This window comes from Triturus cristatus, chromosome 2_2 (assembly GCF_964204655.1).
Source record: "Triturus cristatus chromosome 2_2, aTriCri1.1, whole genome shotgun sequence".
Taxonomy (NCBI): Eukaryota; Metazoa; Chordata; class Amphibia; order Caudata; family Salamandridae; genus Triturus; species Triturus cristatus.
Genome location: NC_140582.1, coordinates 335,320,510 through 335,338,500, shown reverse-complemented (window position 1 = coordinate 335,338,500; position 17,991 = coordinate 335,320,510). Strand labels below are relative to the sequence as shown.

The 17,991-nt window shown below is 46.4% G+C and overlaps 2 protein-coding genes across 2 annotated transcripts; both read left to right on the top strand.

The window, feature by feature from the left end:
• Positions 1-2,553: 2,553 nt before the first annotated feature.
• Positions 2,554-5,457, top strand: LOC146862226 (cis-aconitate decarboxylase-like). Its single transcript, XM_085643064.1, has 4 exons — positions 2,554-2,577; positions 3,448-3,540; positions 3,832-4,037; positions 4,536-5,457. Exons 1-4 carry the CDS (start codon positions 2,554-2,556, stop codon positions 5,455-5,457), a joined length of 1,245 nt encoding a protein of 414 aa, XP_085499190.1.
• A 5,245-nt stretch (positions 5,458-10,702) lies between these two features.
• Positions 10,703-16,716, top strand: LOC146862225 (cis-aconitate decarboxylase-like). The gene is made up of 6 exons (XM_085643236.1): positions 10,703-10,831; positions 12,523-12,577; positions 13,052-13,239; positions 14,095-14,187; positions 14,479-14,684; positions 15,183-16,716. Exons 1-6 carry the CDS (start codon positions 10,811-10,813, stop codon positions 16,102-16,104), a joined length of 1,485 nt encoding a protein of 494 aa, XP_085499362.1. The 5' UTR covers positions 10,703-10,810; the 3' UTR covers positions 16,105-16,716.
• The last annotated feature ends 1,275 nt before the right edge of the window (positions 16,717-17,991 follow it).

Here is a 17,991-nt window from a genome sequence, read left to right as displayed (position 1 = left end):
AAGATCAAATGGGAAAACAGCAGCTCCTACCTGGGGGTGACTCTGGACTCTAAACTCACATGGAGAAACCACATAGAGAAGACCTGCCAGAAAGCAGCAACAAAACTGACTGCATTATACCCACTCCTGAAGACCAAGTCGATGCCCTTGCAGAGCAAGGTGCGAGTAATCACCGCAATAATTCGACCAACCATGACGTACTCTGCACCAGTTTGGAGTGGCTGCCGCCCGCAATATCGGCAAGACCTGCAGAGACTACAGAGCAAGGCCTTACGGATTGCAGCAGGTGCTCCAATCTTCACAAGAACAGCAGACCTCCACAGAGACCTAGGCGTTGAGATGTTGGACGACCATCTCCGCAAACTCAACAGGACATTCTACAAAGGACTGGATCAAAAAGATAACTCACTGATCAGGAAACTTGCAGACATTTCTACAAACCCATTTGACCGCTACCCGAGGCCCATCGAAGCGCTAAACTTGTGAAACTGAAACAGCAACACAGCAACCAAAAACTCTTCACTGCCTGAGGGCAAATCGCCCCGGTAGGTACCCAAAACTCATCACTGTCAGAAGGCAACCGCCGCGGCAGCCATCAAAAGCTCATCACCGCCAGAAGACATTTGGCAGACGAATACATGACTCTGCGACTAAACTTGCTGACACTCCCGCAAACCATATTGACCGCAACCTGCGGCCTTTCACAGCGCTGATCTTGTGATCCAACCTCAACTGTGACAAAGCGTCCCACATCAAGAAGACAACCGAAACAGCGACTAAAAAACTCAAAATGAATGTGGAGTAATGAGGCTATCGCCTCGGTATCCAAAAACTCACCACTGTCAGATGAAATCTGACAGGCGAAAACAAGACACACTGACTGACAGAACATCTGATTTAACATCTGCCAACACCAGAAGCTCACCTGCCCCAGCCTGGCAGCACCAGAGAGGGCTAGGCAGAGCGAAGGACTGTCCCAGGACAGAGACAAAAGAAACACCTCTCAGGTCGACGACAGAGATAGACTGCGGGGCAGATGAGGTCCATCTCGAAAGACAGAAACTGATTGCAGAGACAGGGAAACTTCTCCCAGGACAGAGGCAGACACCAGTGCAGAACATGCTTCAATGCGCCTTCCAGGTGAGCCCCTGCTACAGGCATCATGTTTTGGCAGCTTTAATGGCTGGATGTGTATATTGTTCGTCTGTTTGGGGGGCATCATTTGTTTCCAAAGTCCACTTAGGTTGATTGAAAGCCTTTCTCTCGATCTCGCTATTCATGAATTGTTTTTTTTTAATAGCAGGAGATCTATTAAAATACAACAGACAGTGCATTTACTTATTAGAAAATGAATGTGGATATATTACTGCTTTCATATGTTTATTGGTTGTTTTCATCATGGCATTCTCATGCTCTTTATGTACTTTTTACATTCTCATACTTCTTAATACGTTTTTTCGGTTTCAAATCTATTTATTTCTGAATAAAAGGAGAGCACCTTTTATGCTTAGCTTGCAACGTGTTTTAATATCGCCAGTTCTGAGACCATTTGTCGTGTGTTTCTGTGATGTTCATGATATGGACGTGTCTGTCTCCTGTGAGCACTGCAGAGGCATCCTGGGTAGTTAAGGTCTGTGAGAAGATGTTCACCAATTGGGGCTTTTATCATGCGGGATAATTCTCAGAAATGCGACAGTAATATTTAAAGCGTCTACGGGTTGTGCTGCAGTTCTGTTGTTTGTAGCGCTGTTGCTGTTAACAAGCACAGCCTGTGAAGCACAAACTGCTCCTTAAAATGCAGTATTAGCAACATCAGATTGCACTGAAAGGAGTTTGGGACTTTATTGTATGTTTCCCAAAGTAGGTGTAATAATGCACATTTGCACAACGTACACAACGTAAACAGCGTTCAACAATAGCCAGAGATTCTCGAGGCATCCCTGAAGGGGAATTTTCGAAACAACAATTTTATTTTAGCCGATCATAAAACTGTGCCCATATAGATACGGGGTCCCGGGTGGCATGCATGTGCCACTTGATACATAGTGCCTCGGTGGTGCACTGTGGCCGAAGAGACATTGTCTTTCTCGCATCTTCGGCAGAAGCAAAATAAAGAGTTTCACTCTGTGCCAGCTTATATCATGCTTCACACGGCTTCTCTGCCAACATCCAATCAGAATGCTTGCACCAGAACAGAGGCCACCTGTTGTATGTGGTACTAAACTGGCATAATTTCACAGTCTGCTGGCATCACAGGCCAAAAGACCAGCATCATTAGACATAGTGCTGCGATTAGATGTGTGCCAGCTTAAGGTGCTGGCATAATATGGCACAATGGTTCCTGTAATGTTAAGGTACTTGCATCATATGTCAGTGTGCTGACTTCATATGCCAAGGTGCTGGCATCATTTATTAGAGTCCTACCATCATACGTGTTCCCAGGTGCAGGCATCATATATCAGTGTGGTGCCCATCATACCTGGGTGCTGCTGCTGTTGGTCCCCCTGTGATGGAGTGGCTCTGGTGCCAGTCCTGCAGCTCATGTGCGGGTCTATGGCTGTTTATATTCCATGCCAGGTAAGAAGAGACATTAAACACACTAAGCAACACGCCATGCAAAACAATTAAAACCCCTTTTTAGGCCATGATTTTGACTGTACCCATGTGATCCTGCCATGTAAAACTGCTTAGTCTTTAGTGGTTCAGGATCACCATTAGATTTTACCAGGTTATTCAAATCTTGAATCTAACCAAGCAACAAACACACCATGAACCAATCATCCATTAAATAACCCTCCAGAATAATAGGTAAGAAGAGAGAAAGACCAAGTCACACAATCCACCATGAATTACTCATCCACCACGAAATACTCTTCCACTAATCACACCCCAGGCTGCCTTCAGATGCTAAGCAGTTAATGTCTTGAAACACTGGCAGGACTGCGAGCACAGACTGGGGGACCCCAAAAAACATTGACAACTCTGATCCCCTAAACAACTGCCCTTCAGAAACACTACATCTACTCGCCGAGGCCCCTTGCCTGCTCCTGTGTTTCTTTTAATAGACACCACCACGTATCAGGTGAATCATCCTGTGTTTAAAGTTGAATAACCCGGAGAGGATGTAGCCTTACAGCTAGAGCGGTCGACCTCGAAGCTGGGGAACAAGGTTCGAGTCTCGGCATCGATGCTCAACATCCTGGGATTCTGAGCAAATCACTTAATCTCCTCATGCCTAACATAGGAAACAATGAATGTGTCCATCTGTAAAGAAACTGGTGCTCATGTAAAGCGCTCTGATACCCGATGTCTCGGGTCTAGTTCGCGCTATATAAAACTCTAAAAAAAAAATAACAACAAAAAACACACATTCCCACAAGCTCCGTTGTTTCTTTACTAGGTTTCTAGGTGCAGTTTCTATTCCTAACTTAATTCTGTCTCTCACAGGACATGTACTCCTTGTCTGCCATCAGCTCTGTGTACGGAAGGAAAGGATTGAGTCTCCCACCTACGCTGGCTGCATATGTCAATGGAGTAGCGGTAAGGATTTTGAGAGCTGTCTATCACTTTATCCTTCAATCATACACTCAGAACAATGAGTTTATGAGAATTTTACTTAAATGCTGTCTCCTCTAATGTTCGAATCTGTCTTTTTCCACTTCTGTAAAGAGTGTATTAAGCAATGGCACAGTCACTCAAAATCTTACAATATGGATCCTACACTTCCGTAAATTGTTTCCATAGGTTGATGACACAATCTCTCTGCTTAACATCACTTCCTGACCCACCCTTCTTTAAGAACCTCCTAATCTTCTACTCCTCTTCCAATAGGCTCACTCCATGGACTTCGATGACACTTGGCACCCTGCCACTCACCCGTCAGGTGCTGTGCTGCCAGCTCTAATGGCTGCCTCTCAGATGTTGCCAGTGGGCTTCCGACCCAGTGGCTCAGACTTTCTGTTGGCATTCAACGTGGGCATCGAGGTGCAAGGAAGACTCATGCGTTTCTCCAATGAAGCCAGCAATATCCCTAAAAGGTTTGTACGATGCACACAAAGGGCATAAATATCCCATGACTAACGCGCAATGCCCATAGGGGGGTGGAGTATGTCCTGAGTATGGTTATGATGTACCATGTATGAAGAGGGTAGAAATATTCCATGTGTAATGTGTGAGATCCCTAGTGAGGGGGAATGTTATGATGTGTGCCTGATGGGCACATAGACAAAAAACATCCCCAAGAGGAACCTATAATGCAAACAAAATAATGTATGTGGATAGCACACATTAGAAAGTAAACATGGTAAAGTTAGTTTTTCTGCTCACTGTAACTAGATTATTTATTTGTGTCAAATGCTTGATTAGATCCTATTATACTTTCTATGTTTCTTCGTACTGCATGATAGCATTATTGTCTGACATGCTTTAAGTATATTTCCGTAGTTCACACTTATTCTTAGGATTACCCCTCTTCTATACCTACTTTGGTATTATCATTATTCCATGTCTGACACAGTTCTTTGTATTTCCTTCAGGTTCCACCCTCCTTCAGTTGTTGGCACTATGGGCAGTGCTGCTGCTACAGCAAAACTCCTTTCATTGAATTCAGAACAATGTGCCCATGCTTTGGCGATCGCTGCCTCTCTGGCAGGGGCACCTATGGCCAATGCGGCAACTCTTGCCAAGCCTCTCCATATTGGCAATGCGACCCGCTTTGGGATGGAAGCAGCACTTCTAGCTGCCCGTGGGATGGAAGCCAACCCACTTATCTTGGACGATGTGCCTGGCTGCTCGGGGTTCAGTGCTTTCTGTGGTGACTACCAGCCCTCGTCGCTGGCAATGCCAGATCAAGAATACAGCTTTCTCTTGGAGAAGCAAGACATCGCCTTCAAGAGGTTTCCAGCTCACTTGGGCATGCACTGGGTGGCAGACGCTGCCATCTCAGTCAGAAACCTAGTCACCAATATGACAGGCTCCTTTAACCCTGCTGCCATCCGTGCTATTCTTCTGAGGGTCCCAGTCTCCAAGTATATCAACAGGCCCTTCCCAGAGTCTGAACACGAGGCACGACACTCCTTCCAGTTCAACGCCTGCACAGCCCTCCTCGATGGCGAGGTGAGCATCTCTTCCTTCAGTGAGGACAGCCTTAGGAGACCAGATCTCATTAACTTATTGAAGAAGGTGGTGGTGGAGCACCCTGAAGACAATGTGGCTAACTTTGACAAGATGTACGGAGAAGTAGTGCTGCTCCTGGAGAGCGGAGAGATCGTGACAGGCAGATGTGACACCTTCTATGGACACTGGAGGAAGCCCCTCAGCCAAGAATCACTCCATGAGAAGTTCCTCTCCAATGCGACCCATGTGCTTCACCAAGACCAGGCACAAGCAATTATTGAGGTGGTGAAGGAGATAGAAAGCCTTGCAGACTGTTCACAACTGGCATCCTCTCTGCAGTAAACGTGTTCAATCAAAATTCATCCCTCTCAGAAAGTGGGAGTAAAACTTTAAATGAAATACCAGATGCAATTATCTTTAGCATAACTAGTTTTACACAAGATTGAAAATCAACTCAAGGAGAGGGACTTTACCAATTCATTCTATAAAACGACGAGAGTCAATCATGTCTTCTCCTATCATGAGAGGTGCTGTTATGTCTCACATTGCAGTGAGGTCCCCTTTTAACCTAATACAAATACAGAAGCATCTGGCTGGCCAGAAACAATATGCTTAAGTTTCCTAGAACCTCATCAGTACTTTGCAAGAACTGTAAAATGCAATTTGTATTTATTTTTATTTATTTTTTGTTTATTTATTGTTTAGAAAAATGTGACCTCATTTCACTGAAATACCATGTCTTTTTTACAACTAAGGGATTCTCCCCCAGTGGCCAAATATAGGAAGAGCTGGATCTGCAGTTTTACTCTAGTACTGAAATCTCCCTCTGCTGCGCTCTCTCATGTGTACTTTTATAAAAAAAAACACATAAACCACATGACAAAATAGGTCACTTCAAGGACTTTCTATTTCAGTCCATCATGTTTTGTCAGTGAAACGTATTTTGTGCTTTCTGCCGTTATTTATTTAATTTTTAATAAAGTCTCTGAATTCATTGTACAGTGATTGTAATTTTTGATGTGTAAAGCAGCTGACATTTTAGATGCTAACCACGGCTTGGTCACAGTGAGACTGGTTTCTCTCACATACAGACCTTTCATATGAAACTCTATTTTTCAGCTGTCTCCGCCGCCCCCGCAGCAAGCGAGCTGAGGAACGCTGCCGCGGGCGGGAGGAGCAGGGAGAGAATAGCGCCAGCGAAAGCCTGAAGCACAAGCCCGTAAAAGCGGCGAAGGGCTCTGCGAGTGTTTCCCCCCCCCCCCTCCCTGCCACGCGAGGACTGCAGGTAGCTGCCGCGGGCAGGGAGGGCGTTCATGAAAGTAAAGGATGGCCGCCGCCAGCCAGAGGAACACGCCCCACTCATGGCCAGGACGAGTGCCAAAGCGGAGCCCACCCGCAGTTAAGCAAGGACTGTAGCAAACCCCCCCCCGCCGCGCAGCGTATAGAGCGAGAGGCTGCTGCGGCGGGGTGAGTAAAGAAAAGGGAGCGCCAGGCCTAGGGGCAACAGGACGGTGCCAGCGCCGCTCGGGAGTGAACTACAGAGCCCACACCCTCCTGCATCAAACAAAGCACATGTAGTGCACACCAGGCCCCAGCCGCCATCCACGCGAGGTATGAACTGCCCCAGCTTGCGAGTGATGCATCATTGCCCTCTGAGCAGCCCACTGTCAATGCCTGTGCCCCCTCCTGCCTTCAAACCAATACAAAAAAGGAAAAAAAAAGACTTACCTGCTGGCCTGCACTCCACTGCTCTGCTGGTAGCTCCAGCCCTTCTGTGCTCGACCTCGACCGGAGCCTGCAACAAGGAAGACAACACAGCAGAAAGTGCTGGCAGCCAAGAAGGGTGCTGCTGAATGAGAAAAGCAACACTGCCACCCAGTGGCCACTGGTGGTACTGCAGCACAAAGAAGCAAACAAGCATGCAGCAAGCCAAGGGAATCCAGCAGCCACAGGAGACCGACGGAGCGCAGCGCAAGGAAGAGGAGGCAGCATGGCACGTACCGCAAGGTCTGACTGATGCGCGATGGTGAGCGCACGGGAACGCGACGGAGGCGCACAGGAACGCGCCAGAAGCGCGAGGAAGAAGAGACAGTGTGCCACAGGGATGCAGCGCCATCCCACAGCGACAAGGAGGAAGAAAAGAAAAGGTGTCAAGCCACATCCACCCCAGCGGAGCGAACCCTCGAGAGAACAAACGGACTCAGCGCAGATGTACCCCGGACGCGGAAGGTACACTGCAGCACCTACAGGAGAGGAACCCACTGAAGAGGATGGGCGCAGCAAGTATCCGACACTGGCGGGCAAGGATGCAGAGCAACACCCAGTGGCGCCAAGAAGCCACCACATCAAGAGATCATGGTACAAGGAGCAACGCTACACTGAAGGTGTACCACGACGGTACGAAGAGTAGCACGCACCAGCGCCTGACAAGGCAGCAGACACAGGTAGTCACACGACGTGATGCACCTCGTGAAGCCGACCAGCCAAATGGTCGCACCACAAAGGCCAAGCCGACCTGCCAAACGGTCGCACCACAACGGTCAAGCCGACCAGCCAAATGGTCGCACCACAAAGGCCAAGCCGACCTGCCCAACGGTCGCACCACAAAGGTCAAGCCGACCAGCCAAATGGTCGCACCACAAAGGTCAAGCCGACCAGCCAAATGGTCTCACCACAGAAGCCGACTCGCCAGGAGTTGCACAAGGAGGTGACCGACGCACGGGTCAGTGAAGCTACAAAGCAAGAGGTCTGACGACAAGACCGAAGATATCCTGCCAGTGATCGGCAGCGCGGACCGTCAAGTGGTCCAAGAAGCTCAAGAAGAACCAAAGTAACTGGTGAAAGGGAGAAGAACGAAGCGGACCATGAGCATGGCCCCACGAACTTCAACCAAAGTAACTGGTGAAAAGGAGAAGATGAAGAGAAGGTCACGACCCTAACTCGGAATGCTGAGGAAGATGGAGAGAGTGTTCTCGGACGAGGACAAGACCAGGGGGAACACGTGCAGAGTGCGCGCGCTGCATGGAGAAGCCTGGCCAGATAAGAGGAGAACAGAAACGGTCCAGAGTAGGTCGTGAAGCGAAGAGATGAAGAGACCAGAGTGGCACGTCCGCCACTACGAAGAAAGAAGATATCGCAGTGGCACGTTTGCCACTACAAGAAAAGAGGGAAGAAGATATCGGAGTGGCACGTTTGCCACTACAAAAAAAGAAGGAAGATGACATCAGAGTGGCACGTCTGCCACTAAAAGGAGAAGGGGAAAGAAAGAGATCTGAGTGGCACGGTTGCCACTGCAACAAAAGAAGAAGTCAGAGTGACATGACACCCTCACGGAGAAAGAGATAGAGGAAGGAGAGAAGAGTGTGGCAAGACTACTCACACCTCAGAGGCAAGGAAGGTGACAAGCGTCAGAACACGGAGTGCAAGTCCTGAAGAACACCCGTGGCACGGAGAGAAGACCATCTGTTTGACGATGCTTTCAGCACACCTGGGATCTGCAGAGGTGAGCAGGCCGGACCATTCGGAACACCCACCTTTGGGGTTACACGGACACTGGTCAATGCCAGCCGTGGTGACTCAGGGGCAAAGGCCTCAGGGATGCCAGTGAGAGAGAGCATCCCTGCGACGAGAGATGGTCATCAGCCGCCCTTCAGCAAAGGTCCCAGGAGGATGAAGACATCGCGTGCTAAAGACAGGAGCCAACAGCCACCCTCCAGGTCTGACTGCGGAATCTGAGGTGAGACCTGTCGTCTCCTCCGCACCCGCACTTATCGGCATGGGAGTAACACGATACAGGACACTTAACCCAGGCCAGATCTGATGAAGAGGGCCTCAAGGATATCCCGTGGCAGGGGAACACCTGTGAGAGGGGCATCCTGGTGAGAGGGGTGTCTTGCGAATGACCCGTCTTTCTGCAAAACAGAACACACGCCACAGATAAAGAAAAGGACTGGACTAAAAGATGAACGGCAACATCTAGCGGTGAACCACAAGAACTCAACTGCGTTTGTCGCCAAGAAAGTAAAGCGAAGAAAAGACTGTGAGAACAACTTCAAGGTAGAGCCGTCAAACAGACTAACTCCATCGAGCACCCATGACTGGTGCCACAGTGAACTGGTGATCATCCGCGACAGGAAGAACATCGTCCGCGACAGGAAGAACATCGTCTGTGACTCCAGGCTGCTGAAGCGTGAGCGACTCTGCAGAAGTTTAGTCACTGTATTACATCTGTATATATATTTCTTTCTCCCCCAGGTTGAACATTGACTCTGGGTTTTTGTTATTAAAAATTGGGAGGAATGTAGTGTCCTAGCATGGACACGTTCTAGTGTTCACATGTGTAAGTCATACACTTTACACCCACCCACCACCTACGTCACTGGGTCAGGTGACTAGGCTAATAAAAGGGCCGAGCGCACGTGCTCGTGGCCAGTTAACCCACTACCCCCAACCATGTGTCAGCGTCCGTTATTCCCAGCATGAGGGCCTAGGGCCCCAACATTACAGCGCCCCCAAAAAGAGATGGAACTTCCTCTTCGGGGTTTCTAAGGTTATTAAAGGGAATTCAAGCAGGATTCTCACCTCCCCCACCGCCTACCCCCGTCTGCTAACTTTCCGTTTCTACGATATCACACGTTTCCAAAGAGAAATGATTACAGTTTAAAGTTTCTTGTTATTAAGAATACGTTCCAATCATTGAAAAACGCAGAGGAAATATTAACTTTTTAGGTATGCCATATAAACATTATTTATGTTTCCCTTAAATTCTGAGAGTGGCGCTTGCGAGAATTATTTAAAGTGGGTTCGAATGTGTGAATGTGACTCACTGTTCTTTTGGAAACTAAAATCGCCAGTATATTCTTAGAGAGATGCTTAGAATAGTAGGCCCAGAGTCATAGAGACACAGAGATAAACAAATGCGTACCAACACATACACACTCACGTAGAGAAATGACAAATGTAAATAAAAGTATTAGACAGGGTGCAGCCCGAACTATTTACTATGTTGGATTCAAATGTGTGCATGTAAATCAATATTTTATTGTAAATGCAAATGGGTGTTTCATAAATACATATATGCGCCGATGTATAGGCATGCAGAAAAACATACAGGACCATTGATTGATCTGCGCGCGCGTGCACACGCACTGTAAATATCACGATTTCTAGTATAATCTAAATTCAGCCTCCATTTTAGGAATCCAGGTGAGGGTAACATGGACACTGTGGGTCAGGTTGGGGTGTCTTCCACGTATTTCCCACGGGACCCTCTCTCTGTTTGGTTTTTTCTATGTTATTTCCTACGGGAATTTCCCCGATGTCTTCCTGGCCTTTCCTAGAGGTTGACACCTGGCGCTGGTCACACCTCTCCCTCCCCTTTTAGTGACGTCACTCTCCACAGGGCTCCCCGGCGGGGGATCTCACGTGCCTCTTACGTGTATATAACCTCTGTCAGGAGAGAGACAGAACATCTGATTTAACATCTGCCAACACCAGGAGCTCACCTGCCCCTGCCTGTCAGCACCAGAGAGGGCGAGGCAGAGCGAAGGACTGTCCCAGGACAGAGACAAAAGAGACCCCTCTCCGGTCGACAGAGATAGACTGCGGGGCAGAGGAGGTACATCTCGAAAGACAGAAACTGATTGCAGAGACAGGAAAACTTCTCCCAGGACAGAGGCAGACACCAGTGCGGAACATGCTTCAATGCGCCTTCCAGGTGAGCCCCTGCTACAGGCATCATGTTTTGGCAGCTTTAATGGCTGGATGTGTATATTGTTCGTCTGTTTGAGGGGCATCATTTGTTTCCAAAGTCCACTTAGGTTGGTTGAAAGCCTTTCTCCCGATCTCGCTATTCATGAATTGTTTTTTTTAATAGAAGGCGATCTATTAAAATACAACAGACAGTGCATTTACTTATTAGAAAATGAATGTGGATATATTACTGCTTTCATATGTTTATTGGTTGTTTGCATCATGGCATTCTCATGCTCTTTACGTACTTTTTACATTCTCATACTTCTTAATACGTTTTTTCGTTTGTAAATATATTTAGTTCTGAATAAAAGGAGAGCACCTTTTATTCTTACCTTGCCACGTGTTTTAATATCGCCAGGTCTGAGACCATTCGTCGTGTGTTTCTGTGATGTTCATAATATGGACGTGTCTGTCTCCCGTGATCACTGCAGAAGCATCCTGGGTAGTTAAGGTCTGTGAGAAGATGTTCACCAATAGGGGCTTTTATCATGCGGGATAATTCTCAGAAATGCGGCAGTAATATTTAAAGCGCCTAGGTTGTGCTGCAGTTGTGTTGTTTGCAGCGCTGTTGCTGTTATCAAGCACAGCCTGTGAAGCGCAAACTGCTCGTTAAAATGCAGTATTAGCAACAGCAGATTGCACTGAAAGGAGTTTGGGACTTTATTGTAAGTATTTGTTTCCCAAAGTAAGTGTAATAATGCACAACGCACACCACGTAAACAGTGTTTGACAATAGCCAGAGGTGCTCGAGGCATCCCTGAAGGGGAATTTTCGAAACAAAAATTTATTTTAGCCGATCAGAAAACTGTGCCCATATAGATACGGGGTCCCGGATGGCATGCATGGGCCACTTGTTACATGGTGCCTCGGAGGTGCACTGTGGCCGAAGAGACATTGTCTTTCTCGCATCTACGGCAGAAGCACAATAAAGAGTTTCACTCTGTGCCAGCTGATATCATGCTTCACACTGCTTCTCTGCCAACGTCCAATCAGAATGCTTGCACCAGAACAGAGACCACCTGTTATATGTGGTACTAAACTGGCATCATTTCACAGTCTGCTGGCATCACAGGCCAAAAGACCAGCATCATTAGACATAGTGCTGCGATTAGATGTGTGCCAGCTTACGGTGCTGGCATAATATGGCACAATGGTTCCTGTAATGTTAGGGTACTTGCATCATATGTCAGTGTGCTGACTTCATATGCCAAGGTGCTGGCATAATTTATCACAGTCCTCCCTGGGTGCTGCTGCTGTTGGTCCCCCCTGTGATGGAGTGGCTCTGGTGCCAGTCCTGCAGCTCATGTGCCAGTCTATGGCTGTTTATATTCCATGCTCTACCTGCTGATATGCCACGCAATGTGCCATGCTGGGACAGCTCATGTTCCAACCTTGAATTGCTTATATGCCAGGCTGAGACTGCCCATGGACCAGGCTGAAGTTACTCCTTTGCCAGTCTTGGACTGCAGTTTGACAGACTGCACTTGCTAGATGTGAAAACCCTAAAATCTCTCCTGTTATTTCCCCTTCTCTGTCCTCTTCCCCTTCTCGACTCTGGTGCCTTGTGTTCTTCTCTTTTATCCCTGTCCACTCCCTTCCATTTCTGTGTACAATGAAACAACTCAGCTAATATTGCTTTCTCCCTTCTTCCAGAAACCACGCGCCATCCTCGGGCTGTCCAGGCAGGTGCACACAGCAGCGGTGGAAGGTAAGTGTTTGGTGCATGCACTACCCTTGGTCTGAGGTCACGCTGATTCTTTTCTGCCCAGTTACTGGTTCTGATGTCCGATCCCCTGGTCTGAGACCGCTCTCTATATATTGGTCCCAGTTACTGGTTCTGGTGGAACTCTCCCTGTTATGATGCCGCTTTGTATACCCTGGGCCCAGTTACTTGTTCTGATGCCACTCTCCTCGTGCCCGGACCGCTCTGTATCCCATGGGCCCAGTTACAGGTTCTGGTGTCACTCACCCTGACTTGGGTCCCTTATGCCATGGTCCCAGTTTCTGGTTTTGGAGCTGCTAGCACTGCTTTGAGTTTGCTATCAGTTTAGAGCTCCAAGGGTTCTGGGTAAAGATTGTCCCATATAAACAACATCTGGTTCTGGCCCAGATCAGCTGGATTTGTGTCTGATGCCATCCCAGAATGCTTGTAGTTCTGATCCTGTCTCTTCTCTTTATTCAGTGCTGGAGGGGAGCCCCCTGGAGAAGGCGGTCACTAGCAGCTTTGCTTCCTTCATACATGGAGTCCAGGCAGATCACCTGTCCCAAACTGTGCGGCACCGAAGCAAGCGTATGATCCTGGACAGCATCGGCGTTGGACTGGTGGGAAGCACAACCCATGTGTTCAACATCGCCCTGGGATACTGCCAGGTAAGAGGAGACATTGAACACACTAAGCAACACGCCATGCAAACCAATTAAAAACCCTTTTTAGGCCATGATTTTGACTGTACCCATGTGATCCTGCCATGTAAAACTGCTTAGTCTTTAGTGGTTCAGGATCACCATGAGATTTTACCAGGTTATTCAAATCTTGAATCTAACCAAGCAACAAGCACACCATGAACCAATCATCCATAAAATAACCCTCCAGAATAAGAGGTGAGAAGAGAGAAAGACCAAGTCACACAATCCACCATGAATTACTCATCCACTAATCACACCCCAGGCTGCCTTCAGATGCTAAGCAGTTAATGTCTTGAAACACTGGTAGGTCTGCGAGCACAGGCTGGGGGACCCCAAAAAACATTGGGAACTCTGATCCCCTAAATAACTGCCCTTCAGACACACTACATCTACTCGCAGAGGCCCCTTGCCTGCTCCTGTGTTTCTTTTAATAGACACCACCACGTATCAGGTGAATCATCCTGTGTTTAAAGTTGAATAACCCGGAGAGGATGTAGCCTTACAGCTAGAGCGGTCGACCTCGAAGCTGGGGAACAAGGTTCGAGTCTCGGCATCGATGCTCAACATCCTGGGATTCTGAGCAAATCACTTAATCTCCTCATGCCTAACATAGGAAACAATGAATGTGTCCATCTGTAAAGAAACTGGTGCTCATGTAAAGCGCTCTGATACCCGATGTCTCGGGTCTAGTTCGCGCTATATAAAACTCTAAAAAAAAAAAAACAACAACAAAAAACACACACTCCCACAAGCTCCGTTGTTTCTTTACTAGGTTTCTAGGTGCAGTTTCTATTCCTAACTTAATTTCGTCTGTCACAGGACATGTACTCCTTGTCTGCCATCAGCTCTGTGTACGGAAGGAAAGGATTGAGTCTCCCACCTACGCTGGCTGCATATGTCAATGGAGTAGCGGTAAGGATTTTGACAGCTGTCTATCACTTTATCCTTCAATCATACACTAAGAACAATGAGTTTATGAGAATTTTACTTAAATGCTGTCTCCTCTAATGTTCGAATCTGTCTTTTTCCACTTCTGTAAAGAGTGTATTAAGCAATGGCACAGTCACTCAAAATCTTACAATATGGATCCTACACTGCCGTAAATTGTTTCCATAGGTTGATGACACAATCTCTCTGCTTAACATCACTTACTGACCCACCCTTCTTTAAGAACCTCCTAATCTTCTACTCCTCTTCCAATAGGCTCACTCCATGGACTTCGATGACACTTGGCACCCTGCCACTCATCCATCAGGTGCTGTGCTGCCAGCTCTAATGGCTGCCTCTCAGATGTTGCCAGTGGGCTTCCGACCCAGTGGCTCAGACTTCCTGTTGGCATTCAACGTGGGCATCGAGGTGCAAGGAAGACTCATGCGTTTCTCCAATGAAGCCAGCAATATCCCTAAAAGGTTTGTACGATGCCCACAAAGGGCATAAATATCCCATGACTAACGCGCAATGCCCATAGGGGGGTGTAGTATGTCCTGAGTATGGTTATGATGTACCATGTATGAAGAGGGTAGAAATATTCCATGTGTAATGTGTGAGATCCCTAGTGAGGGGGAATGTTATGATGTGTGCCTGATGGGCACATAGACAAAAAACATCCCCAAGAGGAACCTATAATGCAAACAAAATAATGTATGTGGATAGCACACATTAGAAAGTAAACATGGTAAAGTTAGTTTTTCTGCTCACTGTCACTAGATTATTTATTTGTGTCAAATGCTTGATTAGATCCAATTATATTTTCTATGTTTCTTCGTACTGCATGATAGCATTATTGTCTGACATGCTTTAAGTATATTTCCGTAGTTCACACTTATTCTTCGGATTATCCCTCTTCTAAACCTACTTTGGTATTATCATTATTCCATTTCTGACACAGTTCTTTGTATTTCCTTCAGGTTCCACCCTCCTTCAGTTGTTGGCACTATGGGCAGTGCTGCTGCTACAGCAAAACTCCTTTCATTGAATTCAGAACAATGTGCCCATGCTTTGGCGATCGCTGCCTCTCTGGCAGGGGCACCTATGGCCAATGCGGCAACTCTTGCCAAGCCTCTCCATATTGGCAATGCGGCCCGCTTTGGGATGGAAGCAGCACTTCTAGCTGCCCGTGGGATGGAAGCCAACCCACTTATCTTGGACGATGTGCCTGGCTGCTCGGGGTTTAGTGCTTTCTATGGTGACTACCAGCCCTCGTCGCTGGCAATGCCAGATCAAGAATACAGCTTTCTCTTGGAGAAGCAAGACATCGCCTTCAAGAGGTTCCCAGCTCACTTGGGCATGCACTGGGTGGCAGACGCTGCCATCTCACTCAGAAACCGAGTCACCAATATGACAGGCTCCTTTAACCCTGCTGCCATCCGTGCTATTCTTCTGAGGGTCCCAGTCTCCAAGTATATCAACAGGCCCTTCCCAGAGTCTGAACACGAGGCACGACACTCCTTCCAGTTCAACGCCTGCACAGCCCTCCTCGATGGCGATGTGGGCATCTCTTCCTTTAGTGAGGACAGACTTAGGAGACCAGATCTCATTAACTTATTGAAGAAGGTGGTGGTGGAGCACCCTGAAGACAATGTGGCTAACTTTGACAAGATGTACGGAGAAGTAGTCCTGCTCCTGGAGAGCGGAGAGATCGTGACAGGCAGATGTGACACCTTCTATGGACACTGGAGGAAGCCCCTCAGCCAAGAATCACTCCATGAGAAGTTCCTCTCCAATGCGACCCATGTGCTCCACCAAGACCAGGCACAAGCAATTATTGAGGTGGTGAAGGAGATAGAATGCCTTGCAGACTGTTCACAACTGGCATCCTCCCTGCAGTAAACGTGTTCAATCAAAATTCATCCCTCTCAGAAAGTGGGAGTAAAACTTTAAATGAAATACCAGATGCAATTATCTTTAGCATAACTTGTTTTACACAAGATTGAAAATCAACTCAAGGAGAGGGACTTTACCAATTCATTCTATAAAACGACGAGAGTCAATCATGTCCTCTCCTATCATGAAAGGCGCTGTTATGTCTCACAGTACAGTGAGGTCCCCTTTTAACCTAATACAAATACAGAAGCATCTGGCTGGCCAGAAACAATATGCTTAAGTTTCCTAGAAACTCATCAGTACTTTGCAAGAACTGTAAAATGCAATATGTATTTATTTTTATTTAATTTTTGCTTATTTATTGTTTAGAAAAATGTGACCTCATTTCACTGAAATACCATGTCTTTTTTACAACTAAGGGATTCTCCCCCAGTGGCCAAATATAGGAAGAGCTGGATCTGCAGTTTTACTCTAGTACTGAAATCTCCCTCTGCTGCACTCTCTCATGTGTACTTTTATAAAAAAAAAAAAACATAAACCACAGGACAAAATAGGTCACTTCAAGGACTTTCTATTTCAGTCTCTCATGTTTTGTCAGTGAAACGTATTTTGTGCTTTCTGCCGTTATTTATTTAATTTTTAATAAAGTCTCTGAATTCATTGAACAGTGATTGTAATTTTTGATGTGTAAAGCAGCTGACATTTTAGATGCTAACCACGGCTTGGTCATAGTGAGACTGGTTTTTCTCACATACAGACCTTTCATATGAAACTCTATTTTTCAGCTGTTGCTCAAAATGCTAGCCCTCCTACTAGAGTTTCACAATGTTCCCTGTTTTTAGAAACTTCCCTTACATGCGCAACTATTCATATAACAGCCGAAATATACATATTTGAACAAGTGCCAAAGATTGCACTGATCATAGTACACATTTTAAATGTTAAAATATTTCTCCAGTATCGATTAATTAGATAAAACAATTAGAAGAAAATCAGTTTTGAAACTCTCTGTGGAGTAGTTATATAATTATTGGAGGTCCACCATGAAACAGCAGGCAGGGAAGATAAAAGACAACTATTTTTCTATTTAGGTATACACCTACTTGAGCAAATAAAATTCTGATTTAACGTAAGCCACTAATAGGCTTAGATGGCGTATTATATTGCAGTATTTATATAGTGCTAACTACCCCTTTTTTGAGGCACTGGAGTGCTTACTTAAATGTATAGCACCATATAGGGTGTGTGGTTGGAAAGGTGTTGACTTTGTTTCGTGATTCCTTGTGGGAAGTTTTCTATGTGAGGAGTGGGGACCACTGAGGTGCAGTTATCGTGCTACAGGATGCAGTGCATAGCAGTGTGGTGGATGATGAATTGAGAGGGACAGACATGGAGTTTTGTGGTTTTCAGTAAGCTGGAAGCTTTGAATAGCTCTGAAGGTCCTTTTATTGTATTGCTTATAGTTATAGTCTGTTAGCTGGTCCTCAATGGGTTGTCCAATATGAGATTTTTTCTGTTTAGTTGTGGTCATGTGCTGGAATGGTTGGAACGAGAGAGAAATGGAGTGATCTGATGGGATTGGCACTTTTTTACTATCATTCCATATCTGAGTATCATTGTGAGATGTAAAGAAGGGGTCAGAGCATATAGATATTTGGGACCTGGATTGGTGGACTAGATTAAAGTCCTCCAAGTTGTCCAGCAGTGTGAGACAGATGTCTTCACTTAATCCGCGCCTTTCCATTTGGTGACGTCTGGTTTTTGGCTGTGTTCATTCATTTTTATACAGGGGTAACTAGTACCTTTGAGGCATTGTAGCATCTGTACTATGAATAGAATACACATACAGAATATATAATAAGAAACATTTGAAGAGTAGATTAACTAAGAAAA

Coding starts and splice junctions, on each gene's coding strand:
- LOC146862226 (XM_085643064.1), top strand. CDS start 2,554: ATGGCTGTTTATATTCCATGCCAG. Junction 3,541..3,831: donor CATATGTCAATGGAGTAGCG/GTAAGGATTTTG, acceptor CTCTTCCAATAG/GCTCACTCCATGGACTTCGA. Junction 4,038..4,535: donor GCCAGCAATATCCCTAAAAG/GTTTGTACGATG, acceptor TATTTCCTTCAG/GTTCCACCCTCCTTCAGTTG.
- LOC146862225 (XM_085643236.1), top strand. CDS start 10,811: ATGCTTCAATGCGCCTTCCAG. Junction 12,578..13,051: donor GCACACAGCAGCGGTGGAAG/GTAAGTGTTTGG, acceptor CTCTTTATTCAG/TGCTGGAGGGGAGCCCCCTG. Junction 13,240..14,094: donor TCGCCCTGGGATACTGCCAG/GTAAGAGGAGAC, acceptor CGTCTGTCACAG/GACATGTACTCCTTGTCTGC.